Raw genomic sequence first — 17,392 nt, 5'->3', positions numbered from 1 at the left:
AGAGCCAGCTACCTTTCATACAACCCTAAATTGCTGACTACTACAATTTGTTATCTAGCTGCTGGTTAACAAATACATGCTACTAGTAAAAGTCTAAACTGCACAGGTTTTGGTCTTAGTCTAGGCTCATTATATGTAAGGCACAAAAGGTCCAGTGCATTAATAAAGTATGGCTAAAAGGCCAAAAGCAGAGGTAGAGTCCATAAGTATAAGTCCATCCGTAGGCACAAAACATGAGGTTGTTCTGGTGGTCAGTAGAATTCATAGTATTCGAGTAGTATCCGGCGTTCCACCCCTTCAATCTGAATATAGAACAGTGTAGAAATATTAGCAGTGTAGAAACAAGAGTGTATAATTGCTGTTTCTACCAGCTACACTAAGTTTTGAAGCTGATTTAGTGATATTCAATTATTATTGCATATTTAAATCTACACATGGGAAGCTTTCAAAATAAATTAAAAACCAATAAGTTAAAAATATTTTGTCCTCCACGTTTTAAGGCACTGCCTATCCAACTGAAACAGCTTTAGACTTGTTACAGATGGACCAGGGGGCACTCCCGCCTTATTTTTCTCATAATTTGCTATTGCTTCGAATGTACTAAAACCGCAGCAAGGTCCGCCTACTGGCTTCGCTTCAGCTCATACAATGGACTACATAGGCTCACTGTCACTTCGTCTCCTGTTTATCCAACCTCCTCGCTTTATTACAATCCACACGAGCGCACGGATGCGCTTGCGCAGACGGACCGGAGCGACTCGCGCTCTTTCTGCCATTTCGGGCAGCAGGAGCGGAGCACAGCTGTCCCCAAGCCCCACACAACTGCCGCCACCAACCGTCTCTGACGCTCGAGTGTACATGCGTTTGGCCCTTTCTGCTACTGCTGTTAGCAAGTCTGGGAGAGGGGCCGGTACCATTGTAGCCACCGCCGCCATGGGGGTGAGTGGAGCTGTACCCGTTAATCTCTCCTGGCGCACGAGCCGGGTGGTGGTGGTTGTATCGTGAAGGAAAGAAGGTGGGTGGGGAGTACAGGCCGACGGCAACTTTTGGCCTAACCACATCCTGACCGTTGGCTGCACGAGCTCGGGTTCGCTTAACTTCGTAACTTGTGGCTGAGCAGAGGGCATCTAGTTTTTTGCGGGAGTCTTTTACTAAAGCTTAGTATGAGCTATTTGCAGCAGGGCCCATAGGAATAAAATGGGCCCTGCTGCAGATAACTCGAGTTAAGCTTTAGTAAAAGAGCCCTGAGTGACTTGTCTTGTCTAACGTTGTGTGTTGTAATATTGTTGCGTATTGGCACGCCAATCGGCTGGACAAGATAAATAATTGTAAGCGCATGCTGCCAGCATGCTCCCAGCCGACAACCGGCTCATAAAATAATTTTAGTGGAGATTTGATCTTGGTTTGATCAGTGTCTGGCAGCTGATGAGTGAAATATGCTTATCTGGTGCTGTAAGATGTATTTGTTAGAGCAGCAGTAGTAATGTTCCTTCACAAATGTCCTCGCCGTGCTTGGCTAAATCTTATTTACTATTTGTACACTCAGTGTGCACATATGAAAGAAGATGAGCACAGTTCTGTGGTTAAAATCCCGGATCAAACTGACAGGTTCCTGGCAGTGGAACAGCCAGACTACCAATTTTTATGGGGGCCTGAGCCCAAAGCGAATGGGTAAGAAATTTTCTGTCTACCCCACCCAGCCTGGGGTCCGGCATCTCTCACTCCCCCACTGAGATATTCAGCATCTCTCCTGGTTTCTCAACCCCCACCCCCCCTCTCTCTCGGTATACCTTTTAAAAACTTCACTTCTGGAGATTGCTGTTTGTGCCTGCCCCAGCGGTCCAGTCTAAGGTTTGATTGACTGATGATGACTGGAGCGTGCTTGGCCCATTTTCTGATCTGAAGCCAGTAGGTGTAGCTTGCTGCCATATTAGAAATAAGTATTGCCAATGTGTGGCTTGGCATGGACCAATAGTTTGGTTTGCTTTGAGTGTATCAATTGGTGTCTACGGTGGTGCCACCCTTGTTATGTGATGTCTCCTGATTATTAAACTTCCTTGGTCCAGTTTATGTAGAAACAGAAGTTGCATCACAGGGAAGGGGCTCTGGGTTGTGTGATCACGGGTGGGGGGTTCTGCATTACCAGTGGAAGGAGAGGCCAGCCGCAACAAGGATGTGCCGCCCGCCGCTGATTGGACCTGTACCTATGCCACTGGTCCCTGGGTAATTTCTGTATATGTGCTAACAGTTACCTGCTGATTATGTGCATAAATTGTTAAAAAAATTGCATATGTGCGTGTTAGATTCTTGTATAGTGCCTTTCTGTGTCAAAATTCCACCTAAGTACTATTCTGTAAATATGCACATATTTTACAGGGAGGCATACACATAGGCAGAGCACTTAATCCAGCTTTATGGCTAGTTTAAGTGCTCACACTTAACTTATAGGTGCAAATTTTTGTTGTTCTACTAGTGTTCTGTAAAGGAAAGTAGACACTTGTGTTCCTTTATAGAATAGGCTCCTTCCAGGTGGCCTTTTATAAAATTCCATAATGTGCAAATATGGAGCCATAACTGAGATTTCTCATTTTGTTGTGTCTAATGCATGGAGGCTACAAGCGTTTTAGTGTGTGGATGGTTTGTTGTTTTTTTGTTATTAACTTATCAATCCTTCAGTGATGCAAACTGCTTTGTTTAAGCATACCATTCTTTAATCCAATTATTTACAAACCTGTCCTGTTGTGTCATGGATAATTTATTTGTTATTCTATTGACACCACAGCCAGTTAGGTTTTTAGGACATTCACAATGAATGTGTATGCAATATATCTGCATACTTTGGAGGCCTAATACATCAAATGTATTTGATACACATTCATTGTGGATGTCTTGGAAAACCAGTAGCATGCATCTTTTATATTTAAACCCAGTTTGTTTATTTATAAAATTTGTAGCCCACATCATCTACAAGCGGAGGACATTATACAGTCACAATTCTCAACATAAAATACAAAGAAAAGACAGACTCTTATTAATACAAAAATAGAAATAAAATGCAGCAATTGAAGTTCATAACTCACTTCTTAACTGATTGTGAAAGCTCTCGGAACAGCACAGTTTTCAAAACCTTCTTGAATTCAGATAAATTTCTCATAGCTCTCAATTAAAAAAGTTGGGAGTTTCAAAACTTCGGCCCAACAGCATAAGACATAGTTTCTAAACTCATCTAAATAAATCAACTTAAAAGAAGGAACATCTAAAAGTTTACTAGAAGTAGATCTCAATGTCCTAACAGGTTGGTGTATATGCAAACTAGAAGAAATGATTGGAGAAATATCCTATATAATAAAACACACCTCCAACATTCTGAAGCTGACTGCATGGCTGAGGCATTCCTGCTCTCTGTATCCATCTCCTGAATTGACATCATGTACTTCCGGGTTCGTCACAAGCAGAAGTGACCAACCACACTAGGTTTCTAGGCTTCAGAATGTTGAAGGTGCATTCTATTAAATAGGATTGGTCAGTTCCTTGAAGCACAGCCAGAGCTCAGCGTCCTGCACAGTAACGCTCAGACACCAGAGAGAGGGGGGGGGGGCCTGACACTAGAGAGGGGTGGGGGGAGGTATCTCTGTCACACACACACTCTCTCTCTCAGTCAATGTCTTTCTCTCACTCTCACACACACTGTCTCATACTGTATCACATTCACTCTCTATGTGTCACACAGTCACTCACACACTCTCTTGGTCTCATACACTCAGTCTCACAGAGAGTCTGTGTCTCATACACACTCTCTCGCACACACTGTATCTGTGTGTGAAACACTCTCTCACACACTGTCTCACATACGCACTTGCACACACTCATTCTCACACACATACTCTCTCTCACAGACAAACTCGCACCCAGACTCACTCACTCTCTCACTCACACACACACACTCGCACATTCACTCTCTCACACACAGTCACTCTCACATACACACTGCGAGGAAAACCTTGCTAGCGCCTGTTTCATTTGTGTCAGAAACGGGCCTTTTTTACTAGTCATCAATAAACACTTTAAAAACCAGTAATAAAATCTTATACTGAATTCTAAAAGTCACAGGCAGCCAATCAAAGCAGGGGTAACATGTTCAATCCTCTTTAATCCTAACATTCTGAACCACATGCATCGAGCGTAAAGCATTTTTAGGTAAACCAATATATAAGGCATTATAGTTGAAATGCGGCATCACTGTACTTTGGACAACTGTCCAAAATTCTCCTGAGATAAGTAATTTTTTAGCCGTCTAATAATTTGCAGTTTAAAAAACACTAAGCTAACAAACTTAGACATTTGTGGTTTCATATTCAATACTAAACTAGAAACGGGGGGAAGGCCGACAGTCGCTCAAAAGCGCATGGTTCGGGATAAGGTATCTTTCAAAGATATCACCAAAACAGGGAAGATAGGGTATCCTGATAGTGTTGCAAAATTGACCATAGTAGATCAGGTGTCCTTAAATAAAAATAAAAATCTGATACAAGATTGCAAATTAATGCTGTCAAGTACTAAGCATGATGTGTCTGTATGCGAATGCCAGGAGCCTAAGAAATAAGATGAGAGAGTTAGAATATATTGCACTAAATGAAAAATTAGATATAATTGGCATCTCTGAACCTTTCTCCCTTGTCCCTCCAGCTTCATGTTATAACATTAGTGGTCTAGTTTGCTTATATTTGCAAAAATGCAATCCTATTTTTGTATAAATTATTTTTTGTTCCCCATGTTTGATTACGGCACTTCCAGTAGTGTAACTGCTGATAGTTCTTCATTGCCAAATCGGTTTGAAGGAGATTCTGTAATTCCCCCGTACTTCTGTAGCTGACAATCTTTCTGTTTCCATCTTCTGCTTCACCCAGTATGTGAGAAGTCAGCACACTCTAAGTAAGCAAGCAAGTCTTGATAATGGAATCAGAAGTTGTTTTGCACAGAATTTATTTAAGCTCTATAGCTGCCTTGGGGCTAGGGAATTGTTCTGGGCAGGGCCAGCCGAACCATTAGGCCAGACTAGACAGTCGCTTAGGAGCAGTAAAGAGTAGCCACTGTTGATGCAAAACAGTGACTGCCAGACAAACTGAAAGAACCATCAGCACAGTTAAACCTGCATATTTTTTTTATAGAATGTTTGATAATCACAATTGAGTTTATCAAAATCTTGGAGGGAGGCTGTAGATTGTGGAGTAAAAGGCTGAAGGGTCACCTAGAGCACCCACCATCCTTGCAAGGGCTCTAGTACTGGGTGAATAATGTGAATGCCTTACCATCCTCAACAGACCAGTCGAGAATTTGAAGGTTATGCCCATCTCCCTGCAGGTGGAGAGAGAGAAGTGCTGAATTGGGAGCAGCAGCACAGTTCTCTTTGAATTGGGAGCAGCAGCACAGTGCTGTTTAAAGAGTATAGAATTGAGCTCTGCCTTGTCTCCAGCAGGTGAAAGATGGTTCCCTGTGCAGCTCCTGGCTTGTGCTATTCATGGTTGCTCTTGTCCAGTATCCCTGGTCTCAGTTGAGTTGTAAGGAAGGCTTTTCACTGCTACCCTTTTAGGGTGATCTCAGGCCTGTGGTCTGAGGCAGCCCCTTTTCTGGTTTCTAGAATATCAAGCACGAGAGAGCCTTTAGAAGAAGGTGAGCTTCCAGAAGAGTTGGGGGATGATCCACTGTGGCTAAGCTCTTTCACAAAGAAACACTTTTTTTTTTTTTTTAATCATCAGGGCACTAGAGGTTCTTAATATTTCCTGTGCAGTGGATCAAGGACCTGCTTCCCTAGCAGACCCTGTTTATGGCAGGAACTAAGAATGCCTAAAGCTTTTCCCATTTATGAGGCTGTGCAGGAATTAATCTCTGCACAGTGGAATACCCCAGATGCCAGTGTTAAGCAAGATACCAAGGCCGTGCCAGCCAAATATTTACAGTGCCGAGCTGTTCCCCTCGTTCTCGCACTGCAGGCAGGAAGCATTGTGAGAAGGAGGGGAATGGCAGCACTGTATTTATTTGGCTGGTGGGGCTTCGGCATCCCAGCCAACAAAGGTAAAGGGGTACTGCAGTTCTGGAGGGGGCTCATGCTTCCAAGCATCCCCCTCCCCCAATGTGGCTATATCACTGGTCTTAGGGTGACCCTCTCTGTACCCAAGCTTTATCGGCTTCTTCTAGATGAATTAGATATGCTTCCCAAGGTAGATGTCTTCTTTGCTGCAGCTGTCACTAGGGCATCTATTGTTCTTATTTTTTTTATCTTAAATATTTATTGAAGATTGTATACACACACCAATACAATTATAGTCAATGAATCAATCCAGAACATAATGTCCCAGACCCACCTTCCTCCCCCCCCCCCCCCCAACTTATAACCCTCCCACTACTCTTGTGTTCAGTTCTTTTTCAAGATATGATCCAAGTGTACCCATTCTTCAGCTGCAGGATCAAAATGGCCCAATCAACGATCCGTTAATTTCTCAAGTTCCCCCATCAACTTTAGTTTCAGGATCCAACTGTAAGAAGGGACCCCATTCCCTTCTTCCAGTGTGTAACAATCACCATCTTCGCTGCAGCGAAGCAGAGGCGTTTAAGTCTGCGTTGCCACTTCAAACCCCTTACGGATTGCCCAGTCCAAGCAGACACCATTTAGGATCACAAGGGCACACAGAGCCCAAGGTTGCGGACAAGCACTGAGTAACACCTTACCAAAATTCCTGCAGTATGTCACATGTCCACCAGATATGGAAAAAAGTACCCACGGCTTCGCCACACCTCCAGCACAAATTTGTAGATCCAGGGAACATAGCTTTAATCTTGTCAGGAGTATAATTTATTTTTATTTTATTTTTGTTACATTTGTACCCCGCGCTTTCCCACTCATGGCAGGCTCAATGCGATAGGCAATGGAGGGTTAAGTGACTTGGCCAGAGTCACAAGGAGCTGCCTGTGCCGGGAATCGAACTCAGTTCCTCAGTTCCCCAGGACCAAAGTCCACCACCCTAACCACTAGGCCACTCCTCCACCATCTACTTAAAACTTTAAATGCATTCTTTTTAATCAACACACATATAGATGCTTTTTTCACCTCCTTCCATTCATTCACACTTAATTCACACCTCAGATCCCCCTCCCAAGCATCATATATGGGAACTTAACAAAAGTGCTCTCTCTAAGGAAAGGTTAAAGAAGCGTTATAGTCCCTTTTAACTTCCCCAAGGAACCCCACAAATTCTCAGTGTTCAGTGTCATCTGGATCCTCACGTAACCACCCCTGAGAAGATATGTAATGCTTAATTTGGAAATAAGGAAATAAATCAGAAGGGGACAACCCATGCACTTCCCTCAATTCTTCAAAACAGCATATGTCCCCCACGTCCAAAAAAATCCCTCTAAACGAACAAGACCTCGACATGCCCAATCCATAAAAGTCGCATGCCTCTTACCCACCAAAAAGCCCGGATCCTGAACAGTGTGTGCAAATAATGAGTGAACCCTGCATCCTGTTTTTCAAGAAACCCCACGGCGATAACAAATGAGATATAAACTGATTTAGAGGTCAGCCGCCCATATGCATGACTGGAGAGAGAAGCCCATAGAGCAGCCTCAAGGGAATAATCTTTCACAAAGTGTTGTTCCAAAGTAGTGATAGGAGACTGCACCATCACTCTAATGATGAACAAGCTTTAACTGCGCAACCCAATAATACCACTTGTTAAAGGTGGCATGGCTCTTAAGGATTTTCAGGATCATAGGATTGGAGCTTCCTTGAAGCTCTCCTTTTGAGATAGCTTCCATATGTCTCCAGGCTACAGTCTGTAGCTTTGCATTGCCAGAGCTTGTCTCCACTGGATTCAGCAAATGAGTGAATTTAACTAGGACCCTGAGTTCCAGCCATCTATAGATTTTCTTTCCCTTCAGGCAGGTTTGGCCTATTTATCTGACCTTCTCTATGATTTACTTCAAGCATCTGCAAAGGCAATGGCTGTAGCAGTTTCTACAAGAAGCCTTTTGCAAAGGGATGTTTCCAGCGATAACGAATTCCCATCTCCTGCAGCTTTTTTGTTATGGGCTTCAGCTCCGCACGGCGTTTTAAAGTGGCCAATGCCAGGTCCTGATAAATTTCCACCTGGTGTGTGTCCCATTTAACACTTTGTAGACTTCTGGCCGCCTGGAACACTTTCTCTTTTAATTTGTAATCCTGAAAGCATGCTATAATGTCTTTAGGTAGATTATTCCGGGCTGGGCCCAGCATTCTGTGAGCGCGTTGGATCACTACTGCCGATGCTTCCACTGGGCTGCCCGTCTCTTTCAGTATAGCACACACCACCTGTTGCACTACTGCCTCACTGTCCGAATATTTCGGGGTTTCGGGCACACCCCGGAAGCGCAGATTCTGCCTCCGACTTCTATTTTCTAAGTCTTCCAATTTGTCAGTCAACTGTTGCTGGTCCGTTCGGACTTCCATAAGCGCCTGATCCAGCGATCCAAGTTCCTCCGCGTGCTCCTCCACCCGGGACTCCATCTCTTCCATCCGATTCCCCAGCTCTCTAATCTCACCGCGGAGGTCGGAGCCTAACGTTTCCAGCTCCGCTCGAACCGCCTTTACATCTGCTCGAATTTCTAATAACCATTCTTTTAGCTCACCGAGCGGGTCCGCCGCTGTTCGATCTGGGTCTTCTCCAAAGAGACAGGGGCTCTGCTGCAAATCTCCATCTAGGTGCTTGCCAGCCTGTTCAGGTTGAGTTTCCGGGCCCGCCATGCGGTTAGCTGTTTTTCCGCTTTTAAAGCCGTATTGGCTAAGTTCCGGCTGCATATTTATCGGTTCCCGGAGCGCCACCGATTCCGAATGCGTCCTGGATCAAAATCGCACCGGGAAGACACGCTCCACGGGAGAACTCACGCTATTTTTATTGCGGTGAGCTGGAGCTAACCGTTTATGCCTCCATCTTTGTCGGTGACGTCACTTCCCCCTCTACAAGAAGCCTTTTATGGTTTTCAAGTCTAGAGTCCCTAATCTGCTCTTCAGGGGTAAGCTTTGTTTGGCGAAGATCTAGAGAAACTAGTGAAGGATTTGGAGGACTCTAAACATTGCCTGATTATAAGTCTGAGATCTCCTGATGATCTCAGTTACATCTTTGTGATACAAAACTCAGTAAACTGGCTGATCTGGATCCTTTCGGTTTTCCAACAGAAGTAATCCTCCTTTCATGGTGATTAGAGACTGACCAAAATTCAGTTTTGGTGCTGAAACCAGCTTGAAATCCGAATTCATTCTCATTTTGATGTCAGTGCGTTTTTGCCAATACTCTAGATTATCTGGTATTAAGTTTACGACCGCTGTTTCTATTGACTTCTTGTTTCTGATCGTAGCAGGGAAGCCATCTTTTCTTAGTTTATTTTATGGCTCTAATTTTTCTGTCAAACTCCATTGTTTTTTTCTGGAAGCTTCTCTAAAAAGGGCTTCTACTGCCTTAACTTTATACATTTTAGTTTGCGTGGTTAGCGATTCCGTGGGCTCACTACTGTGCTGTGCCTATGGGATTCAGACTAATTGAGCTCGTCATTTCCTATTTCTGGCCTTACGGCTAGGTATATTTTTCCTTGGTCTTATTCCTTTTTAGTGTGTTTAAGCAGCTGGAGATGGTACTTTCCCAAATTTTTGTTTGTCCATCTACGGACTATTAGGGCACAACTTCTGAATATTGTTGGTGACACGTGGTGCTTCATATCTCTGTGTGTGCAATTATGTTTCCCTTTTTCAATTTTGACACTTCTGTTTGTGTAGGCTTTTTCTGGATTTATAGGCAGTCCACCGTCTTGTACTGTGTGTAGTGTGAAGCAGTATGTGCTTGGACACCCTATGGTAACTTGGGGGGAGATTCAGGGGCTGTGCTTATGTCTCTCTATCTTTGTCATTAATCCTAGAAACAGAGAAAAATGTAGGCAGATAAAGACCATATGGCCTATCTATGCCTATCTTTCCCTTTCACTCCCTTAGAGATCCAATGTACTTGTCCCAAGCTCTCTTGAATTCAGATACTGTTTTCATCTCCACCACTTTATCGGGGAGGCCATTCCACAAATTAACCACCCTTTCTGTGAAGAAGTATTTTCTGAGGTTACTTCTGAGTCTATCCCCTTTCACCTTCATCCTATGCCCCCTTGTTTCAGAACATTCTTTCAGTTGAAAGAGACTTGCTTCCTGTTCATTTATGCCACATAGGTAGTTAAATGTCTGTATCGCATCTCCCCTCTCCTGCCTTTCTTCCAAAGTATACATATTGAGATCTTTAAGTCTCTCCCCTTACACTTTTATGATAAAGACCACTGTCCATTTTAGTAGCCACCCTCTGGACCTACTCCATCCTGTTTATATCTTTTTGACGGTATGATCTCCAGAATTGTACACAATGTTCTAAATGAGGTCTGACCAGAGTCTTTTGCAGGGGCATCATCTCCTTGTTCCTGCAGGTCATTCCTCTCCCTATGCACCAAAGCATTCTAGCTTTCACCATTGCCTTTTCTACCTGTTTGGCCACCTTAAGATCACCACGTATGATCACACCCAAGTCCTGCTTTTCTCTTGTGCACAAAAGTTCTTCACTCCCCCTAAACTGTACCATTCCCTCGGGTTTTTGCAGCCCAAATGTATGACCCTGCATTTTTTAGCATTAAATCTTAGCTGCCAAATTCCAGACCATTCCTCTAGCTATGCTAAGTCCCTCATGTTATCCACACCATCAGGAGTGTCTATCCTATTGCAGATTTTGGTATCATCCAAAAAGAGGCAGACAAGTCCATAGACCGCTATTAAATGGACTTGGAAAAATTCCGCATTTTTAGGTATAACTTGTCTGGAATGTTTTTACGTTTGGGGAGCGTGCCAGGTGCCCTTGACCTGGATTGGCCACTGTCGGTGACAGGATGCTGGGCTAGATGGACCTTTGGTCTTTCCCAGTATGGCACTACTTATGTACTTATGTACTTATGTACTTACTAGACAGCCCTTCAGTGATATTGCTTACAAAAATGTAAAAAAAAAAAAACCCCAAAACTACCCAAGAACCAAACCTCACTGCACACAATTTGTAACATCCTTTTCCTCAGAAAGAGCTCCATTTACCATTTGTCACCTTCCACTCAACCAATTCCTAGCCCAGTTAGGGCCCATACTGAGGGCACTCAATTTATTTATTAGTTGTCTATGTGGAGCTGTGTCAAAGGCTTTGCTAAAATCTAAATACACCACATCTAGTGCTTTCCCTTGATCCAATTATCTGGCCACCTAGTCAAAGAAATTGATTAGATTTGCAAGACAAGATCTGCCTCTATTGAAACCATGTTGCCTAGGGTCCTATAATCCATTGGATTTCAAAAACTTTACTAGTTTCTGTTTTTTAAAAGAATTTCCATGGATTTACTTATCAGAGAAGTCAGCCTTACCGACCTGTAGTTCCCACCCTCTTCCTTCTGTTTTTGTGAAGAGGGTCCACATTTGCTCTTCGCCAGGCCTCCAGAACCACTAGAGAAGCATTGAAAAGGTCAGCCAATGGAGCTGCTAGAACTTCCCTAAGTTCCTTCAGTACCCTCAGATGTGCTTTATCCATACAGTCCTTTGAAAATCATTCAGGGACTACCACCCCTCCATTCCTATTTGTGTATGTCTTTTGCGGTCCTACTTCCGGCCCTTCAGCTCTGAATACAGAACAGAAATATTTGCTAATTCCACCTTACCTTTATCAGCTTCTACATATTCCTCCCCTTCACCTTTGAGTCTCGCAATGCCACTTTTGTACTTCCTTCTATTACTAACATATCTAAGAAATGACTTTTCCCTCCATTTTACCATGTTGGATATTATTTTCTTCCATTTGCTTTTCTTGGCTTTTCCTGGTATTGTCACCTGTCTTTCTCTTCTGATCTCTTTGTGAGTAAAAAATAATACGTCATTAAAAAGGTCTGTGGTGCGGGGGAACTTGTGGGCCTGTTGAGGTCTTCTTATGCTTTCCAGTGGGTGTTACGCTCTGCTACACTTCTCCAGGATGGGTTGGTTTCTGTTTCCTAACCTAGCAGCCGTCATCTGGGTTGGATCATGGACAGCAGCCATCTTGGAGTAACGAGGTCAGGAAGGAAGCCCATATTTGGATGTAGGCACCTCTGCTAATGGGGGCAGCCATCTTGGAACAGCTGCTCATGGTTGAGCCTAATTCCTGCTCTATTTAAAGCCCTGTTTCCAGTCCTTCCATGCTTCGGCTTCTATTGGCTTAGAGGTTGTGGTCTTCATCTGTTCCAGTGTTTTCCTGTGTTCCTGACCTTGGATTGTTTACTGACCACGCGTTGTGTTGCTGCCTGCCCAGACTTTCGGATTGTTCTCTGTTTTGCTGCTTCACTGACTCTTTGCTCCTGGACTGTGTCTGCCTGCCTGCCAGCCTTGTCAGCGGTTGTGCAACCCCGCCGGTTCCAGAAGTCCTGGTGGCCGCCTGCACCTGGGGGGCTCAACTCCCAGGGAACGGTGGTCGCTCCCCAGGTGAAGCTGGGGGTTGTCTGGCTGCCTGATCGAGTGCGGTGCCACTTCATCTTCGCCGTGCTCAGTCGGGGCACAAGGGCTCACATTCACCAGGTCATAACAGTAAGCTGAAGCCATGAGCTCGCCAGACAGATCTGAGCTGTCTCACCTGGCTCAGGTTCTCCACCAGCAGCAGGAGCAGCTAACCCGCCTGTCCAGTACCTTGCAGGAGGTCTGCAGTCAGCTACCAGGGCTCCAGCGGCAAGCGGCCGCGGTTCCTCCAGTCCCGAGAGCAGAGACTTCTGCCGCACGTCTGCGACTTCCAGAGCCGCCTCGCTTTGACCGTACTCCCGCAGCTTGCCGGGGGTTCCTGAACCAGTGTCAGATCCTGTTTGAGCTGCAACAGGAGGCTTTCCCATCTGACAAAATAAAGGTGACCTACATCATCTCCCTGCTTTCTGGTGCCACGATGGCTTGGGCGTCCCCGCTATGGGAACAGCGGAGTCCGGTTCTGGCAAACCTGGAGGAGTTCTTGCGGCAGTTCTCTCTCATTGAAGGCCTTCCTCTCTGCCCCGGTACTCCGCAGTCCGGATCCTACTCAGCCTTTCCTGGTGGAAGTGGACGCCTCATTTCTGGCAGTTCTCTCTCAGACATCGGCATCCGGGAAAAAACATCCCTGCTTCTTCTTCTCCCGGAAGTTCACCCCCGCGGAGTGAAACTACACGGTGGGGGATCGGGAGCTTCTGGCGCTCAAACTAGCTTTTGAGGAATGGCGATACTTACTAGAGGGAGCAGCACATCCAGTAACTGTAATCACCGACCACAAGAACCTGCTCTATTTGCAAAATTCTACCAGACTGAATCCTCGCCAAGCCCGGTGGTCTCTGTTCTTTGCCCGGTTTGACTTCCGTCTGATCTTCAGACCGGGGGAAAAGAATGTCCAGGCGGATGCCCTGTCCCGCAGCTTCGAGGTTCCCGAGGACCAGTAGGAGCCCTACCCAATGTTGAATCCGGCATGCATTCCCTCCATGCCTGGGGCCAGTGCCACCTGCCAGAAGGCTGTTCCTGTGAGGCTTCGTAGGAAGGTGCTGCGCTTGGGGCACGCTTCCGAATTTGCTGGACACTTCGGGTTCCACAAGACCCTACATCTGATCTCCCGATCGTATTGGTGGCCCCAGATGGCGCAGGATGTTCTACAATACGTATCTACCTGTCCAGTGTGCGCCCGAACTAAATCTTCACATCAAAAGCAGTGGGGGCTGATGCAGCCCATGCCGGTACCACAGCAGCCATGGGAGGACCTGTCCATCGATTTTATCACCGACCTGCCACCCTCGCAGGGCAACACGGTCATTTGGGTGGTGATCGACCGGTTCTCCAAGATGGCCCACTTCATTCCTATGAAGGCTTTACCCACTGCCATTACCCTGGCCGCAAACTTCATCACAAACATCTTCCGGCACCATGGACTGCCTCAGAGGATCATTAGTGACCGAGGCTCGCAGTTTACCTCGCGCTTCTGGAAAGCTTTGTGTTCAGCTTTTGGGGTTACCACTTTATTCTCGTCTGCATATCACCCCCAGACCAATGATATGGTGGAGCGGGTCAACCAGACGGTGAAGGCATTCCTTCGGGCATACTCTAACCAGCGCCAGGATGACTGGTCTACGCTGCTACCCTGGGCTGAGTTTGCCTATAATAACAGTCTGCATTCGGCCTCCCGGACGACACCTTTCAGCACCATCTATGGACGCCACCCGCGTCTACCTCCTCCAATTGCCCTTGCAGATGTTCCACCACAGGTCAAAGTGGCATCCTGAACCCAAGAAGGTGGTCGTGCCTGAGAGTGATCCAGAGTATGAGGTGGATCGCATCCTGGATTCCAAGCGTCGTGGAAGGAAGTTGTACTATCTACTCGCCTGGAAGCATTTTGGACCAGAGGATAACTCCTGGGAGCCAGCGGACAATGTGCATGCTCCAGATCTGATCCGGGAGTTCCACGCTCATCATCCTGCTAAGCCCAGACCGAACCGGTGAGGGGGAGATCTTTCTGGAGGGGGTACTGCTATGCTCTGCTACACTTCTCCAGGATGGGTTGGTTTCTGTTTCCTAACCTAGCAGCCGTCATCCGGGTTGGATCATGGACAGCAGCCATCTTGGCTAGCTCAGGAGGGGACAGCCATCTTGGAGTAACGAGGTCAGGAAGGAAGCCCATATTTGGATGTAGGCACCTCTGCTGATGTGGGCAGCCATCTTGGAACAGCTGCTCATGGTTGAGCCTAATTCCTGCTCTATTTAAAGCCCTGTTTCCAGTCCTTCCATGCTTCGGCTTCTATTGGCTTAGAGGTTGTGGTCTTCATCTGTTCCAGTGTTTTCCTGTGTTCCTGACCTTGGATTGTTTACTGATCACGCGTTGTGTTGCTGCCTGCCCAGACTTTCGGATTGTTCTCTGTTTTGCTGCTTCACTGACTCTTTGCTCCTGGACTGTGTCTGCCTGCCTGCCAGCCTTGTCAGCGGTTGTGCAACCCCGCCGGTTCCAGAAGTCCTGGTGGCCGCCTGCACCTGGGGGGCTCAACTCCCAGGGAACGGTGGTCGCTCCCCAGGTGAAGCTAGGGGTTGTCTGGCTGCCTGATCGAGTGCGGTGCCACTTCATCTTCGCCGTGCTCAGTCGGGGCACAAGGGCTCACATTCACCAGGTCATAACAGTGGGCTAATAAGAGCATCCGCTACTTGGGGGTTAATTTGACGGCACACCTTCTGGACCTCTTCGCAGTAAACTATAAGGGCTTGGCGGGGACACTCAATGAGGACTTGGGTAACTGGGTTGATCTGGACCTTTCTTGGTTCAGCCGAATAGCTGCAGTAATGATGAATGTGCTGCCGCGCTTCCTCTACCTATTTCAGGCCCTCCAAATCACAATGCCCTGTAAATTCTTAGCAACCCTGCAGGACCGTATTATGCACTTTATTTGGGCGGGAAAACGCCCACGATTGGCACGCTTGGTCTTGTATCAGGATAGGAAGAGAGGTGGGCTGGGGGTACCCAACCTGGCCTGGTACTATAGGGCGGTCCAGGCGCGTGCGGCAGTGGAATGGTTCCAAGATTACCCAGACCGGCAATGGGTGCAGGTGGAACAATACACCCTAGGTGCAAGACCACTGGGGGCACTTATGTGGATTCCGAGCTCGCTTAGGTCTTTAGAGGAAGGACTGTGTCCCTCTATATACGTCACCCTCTCAAACTGGGATAGTATGTTTCCACATCAACATACTACACTCTCCCGTCTGTCCCCCATAGCCCACAACCCATTATTTTACCCGGGTACAACAAAAGGAGCATTCACAAGATGGTATACGGGAGGTTTACGAATGTGGGGCCAACTGTTTGAAGGGGAGACCTTATTGTCATACTCAGAGGCCCTTGAGAGATTCCCGATAGTGGGTCCCGACCGGTATGCCTACCTTCAGCTATCCTCTTTTCTTAAGACACGGGCAGTTCGGGAGGTAGTGTCTAGGGAACAATCAACACTAGAGGCCATCTGCGAGGTCCTACCCAGGACCAGTGGACTGATATCACGCCTTTATCAAATTGTTAATAGGCAGTCCCCGAATTACACACTATATAGGAAGAGCTGGCAAAGGGAACTGGGCATGGAAATGGAGGAGGCGGCATGGGAGAGAATGGAGCGGGCTGTGGTGGGAGTGTCGTCTCATGTATCCTTTAGGGAGAATGCGGTGAAGGTGCTGTACCGATGGTACCTGATGCCTGAGCGTCTTCAGCGCATTTACCCCGCAACGATGGGGCTGTGCTGGAGGGGCTGTGTTGTAAAGGGCACAGCGGGCCACATATGGTGGACATGTAGGAAGGTTGGTGCCTACTGGAGGTCGATACGTAGAAGGCTGCAGAGGTGGATGGGTGGTCTGATACCGTGGAGCCCAGCCTTTTTCTTATTTTCTGCGGGTGCTGCGGGTCGCCCTCATACCCAGCAAATTTTCTTGAAGCAGGCTATAAGCGCCGCCAGAGTTGTACTTGCTGCCCATTGGAAGTAGCCCACAACCCCTCCGATACATTGGTGGATCCAAAAACTTAGGCATATCTGTGAGATGGAAAGATTGCTAGCGGAAAGGCGTAATCACTTGTGTAGATGGCACATGATCTGGGACTCTTTTATTCTTCATGTATAATTTGATGCCATAGGTTACAATGGTGTTAGGGATGGGTGGGGGTTTTGAGAGGTAAGAGGAGGACGGAATTGGGGTATATCATAAAACTGAAAAAGGTTGAAGTATCGGAATGGTTATTCTGAACAGTTCAATAGATGTATTAGTGCACTAAGAGGTTATTCATGTGATCTGTAATGCGAGCAAAGCCGTGTTATTATTACTTGTTTGCTATAGTGTTAGAAAGTTGTGTACTGTCTTATTGGATTGTGCCAAGATACGCATGATATGTTTCAGAATTTGTGTATTATTTACTAATAAAGACTTCATGAAAATAATTTAAAAAAAAAGGTCCGTGGTGGTGGAATCAGACTAAAAATCCATCGGGGAACAAGTATTTAAAAAATCAAAAGGTAAACCAAATTAAAATTATCCTGAGATGTTTGTGCATCCATACTGACCAAAATCGCTGAGACAAACCTGAAGAAAGCTCATAAAAACAGCTTTAAAAACCAGTGGTGGAGTGCATTGGAACTGATTCCATGCGTTCCTGAGATGTTTGTGCATCCATACTGACCAAAATCGCTGAGACAAACCTGAAGAAAGCTCATAAAAACAGCTTTAAAAACCAGTGGTGGAGTGCATTGGAACTGATTCCATGCGCTCCAGTGATGTCAGTGCATTTCAGTGACTTCATCAATGTGT

The 17,392-nt window shown here is 46.1% G+C and overlaps 1 protein-coding gene across 3 annotated transcripts in view; it reads left to right on the top strand.

Annotated features, from left to right (window-relative positions):
* The first annotated feature begins 715 nt into the window (after positions 1-715).
* The window catches only part of NAA40 (N(alpha)-acetyltransferase 40, NatD catalytic subunit), a 58,455-nt gene continuing 41,778 nt past the window's right edge, over positions 716-17,392 (top strand). The window contains exon 1 of one of the 3 annotated variants that reach the window (XM_030218735.1): positions 716-939. In XM_030218735.1, the coding sequence (XP_030074595.1) occupies positions 730-939 (210 nt within the window). In that variant the 5' untranslated portion in view covers positions 716-729. The other 2 variants (XM_030218737.1, XM_030218738.1) reach the window with 2 other exon arrangements.

This window comes from Microcaecilia unicolor, chromosome 11 (assembly GCF_901765095.1).
Source record: "Microcaecilia unicolor chromosome 11, aMicUni1.1, whole genome shotgun sequence".
In the NCBI taxonomy this organism is placed as follows: Eukaryota; Metazoa; Chordata; class Amphibia; order Gymnophiona; family Siphonopidae; genus Microcaecilia; species Microcaecilia unicolor.
The sequence above is the reverse complement of the archived record's forward strand: the minus strand, read 5'-3'. Positions and strand labels throughout refer to the sequence as shown.